Below are 2,500 nucleotides of genomic sequence, written 5' to 3' on the forward strand. Positions count from 1 at the left end.
TGTAATATTCCCCGCGCAAGAAAATACTCTACTGTGTAGTGTGTGTGTGTGTGCGCTTGCGCATGTATATATATGTGTATATGTGTGTGGGCATATAAATGTATATATGTATATGTATATGCATATATATATATCTGTGTGTGTGTGTGTGTGGGCATATAAATGTATATATGTATATGTATATGCATATATATATATCTGTGTGTGTGTGTGTGTGTGTGTGTGTGTGTGTGTGTGTGTGTGTGTGTGTGTGTGTGTGTGTGTGTGTGTGTGTGTGTGTGGGCATATAAATGTATATATGTATATGTATACACACACACACAAATGTATATATATATATATATATATATATATATATATATATATATATATATATATATATATCTGTGTGTGTGTGTGCGTGCGCGTGTGTGGGCATTTAAATGTATATATATGTATATATATACATATATATATATATATATATATATATATATATATATATATATATATATATATATATATGTGCACATATATATTGTTTCACTTCCAGGTTTCAACCATGAAAGCAAGGCATTAGAGCTTTTATGCTGCGGCGATGTCCTGCAAGAGGAGTGGAACTTCACGCTGCCTTTGCGGGAATGGGTGTCCGTGTGCGTGGCAATCGACTTCGAGGATCGATACATAAAGTTTCTCTTCGGCGGCGAGATCATACAGCATACTTTTAAAGTTCCCGGCAATCCTGTTCTCGAGGTTCGCGGCGGAGGACTTCTCGTGTTCGGCCAGGACCAGGACTCCTACGGCGGAGGCTACATCAACATACAGAGCCTGTGTGCAACCTTGGCTGATGTCAGAATCTACGACTACGTTTTGAATGACGATGAGCTGGTGGCCTTCAGCGACTGCAGTTCAGACCCGGCCTCTGCGTCCTTTCCCATCGTCAGCTTCTCCGACATTAAACGAGATTTCGAGGCGATGAACGTCGAGATTGGCCAGGTACTAAGTGACGACTACTGTAATCCGCAGCGGAGCGACGTCCTGATCTTTCCCGAATTTCGGTCCTTCAAGGAGGCTAAACATCTGTGTCAAATTTCCGGAGGGGAGCTCATGGTTCCGAGGAGCATGGAGGAGACCTGGAAACTCTTCAGCAAGACTGTCTCTTACCTCAACTTTTGCAACAGTGGCTCTATGACTTCCTTTTGGCTGGGTGTGAAGGGAAATGTTACCACACAGTCCTGGGAACATTATGTCACCGGCAGTGAATTGAATTTCACCAATTTTGTTCAGCAGAAAGCTCCCATTGAGGAACCCAACATCTGCGTAGGGTTTGCGGGAAACAACAACACGAATGCAAATCAGCATGGAGGTTGGTATTCAGTCAGCTGTAAGTTGCGACGATGTCCTATTTGTCTTCTGGACGAAGTGGTGCTGTTGAAGGCTCGTGGTTTGTGCAAGGACTCTCTGTTTGACCGCCAGTATTTCCTGACTAACGACAATGGCTTGATTACTTTCACTGGCGTTTATTACTCAATGATCACCCGCCACCTTCCCTCCAACAACACAGATGGCTTGGACTACGGCTTCTGGCTGCTGAGACGACTTGACAAGCCCTCAGTACGAGCTAAATTCCGGCTGGACTCTCCCTCACACTACCCACTAGGAAGGCATCTCTGGATCGTAGAGGATGACGTCTGTGGGAATTCCACTGTGTCTATCATCATCACGGCTTGCAAAGAACAGCAGTTTTCCTGTAGTGACGGCACATGTGTGGAATTAAGGCAGCGGTGCGACATGGAGCTGGACTGCCCTGATGATTCAGATGAAATGGGATGCGAGTTTCTCACTCTGGCTCCCTCCTACAACAGCGACAACCCTCCTCCACGTCAAGATATTACTAAGCCAGTCCAAGTCGAGATTCATATTGATATCTATGCGATACGAAAGATTGACGTGGCCAACTTTCAATTTACCTGCGAAATTGAGGTGACCATGGAGTGGTTCGACTCCCGCCTGAGGTTCCGCCACCTGAATAACGCCACTGAACTGAACTCCTTGACGGGGCTCGAGCAGCAGCCCTGGAGGCCCAAACTGGAGTTCCTGGGAGACAGGAACACGGCGAGCGACGTCCAGGAGCGGTGGACGACTCTGAGCGTCCGGCGATACACCATGCCCCTGGATGACAACGACGAGGAAGAGTTTGAAAGTAAGTCTTGGCTCTTGACCCTTTTCAGCCCGTGGGAAAATATCCATGCCCCTAAATTGACAAAAACAAAACGTTACTGGCTCTGAAAATCTTTTATGTTTTTTTTCAGGTGAAGTGTTTGAGGGCGAAGGAAATTCTTTATTGCAGGTTCAAAAACTAACAGTAACGACGCCGTGCCAGTTTTACTTAGAGAAATTCCCATTTGATCAACAGCATTGTTCGATGGTCAGTAATTAATCAAATTAATGATAAATCAAATATAGTAACAATCTCTTGATTTATTTGGCAAAAATGGAAGAACCTGAACTGGTTATTCAG

At 44.6% G+C, this 2,500-nt stretch overlaps 1 protein-coding gene across 1 annotated transcript in view; it reads left to right on the forward strand.

The window, feature by feature from the left end:
* Positions 1–2,500, forward strand: part of LOC138860795 (uncharacterized) — a gene marked incomplete at its 5' end in the record, with an annotated part of 9,875 nt that overhangs the window by 3,098 nt on the left and 4,277 nt on the right. The window contains 2 exons of the mRNA XM_070119136.1: positions 533–2,182; positions 2,292–2,407. Coding sequence (XP_069975237.1) covers positions 533–2,182; positions 2,292–2,407 — 1,766 coding nt within the window. The remainder of the gene's footprint in view (positions 1–532; positions 2,183–2,291; positions 2,408–2,500) is intronic.

The sequence above is a fragment of the Penaeus vannamei genome, chromosome 43, assembly GCF_042767895.1.
Source record: "Penaeus vannamei isolate JL-2024 chromosome 43, ASM4276789v1, whole genome shotgun sequence".
Classification (NCBI taxonomy): domain Eukaryota; kingdom Metazoa; phylum Arthropoda; class Malacostraca; order Decapoda; family Penaeidae; genus Penaeus; species Penaeus vannamei.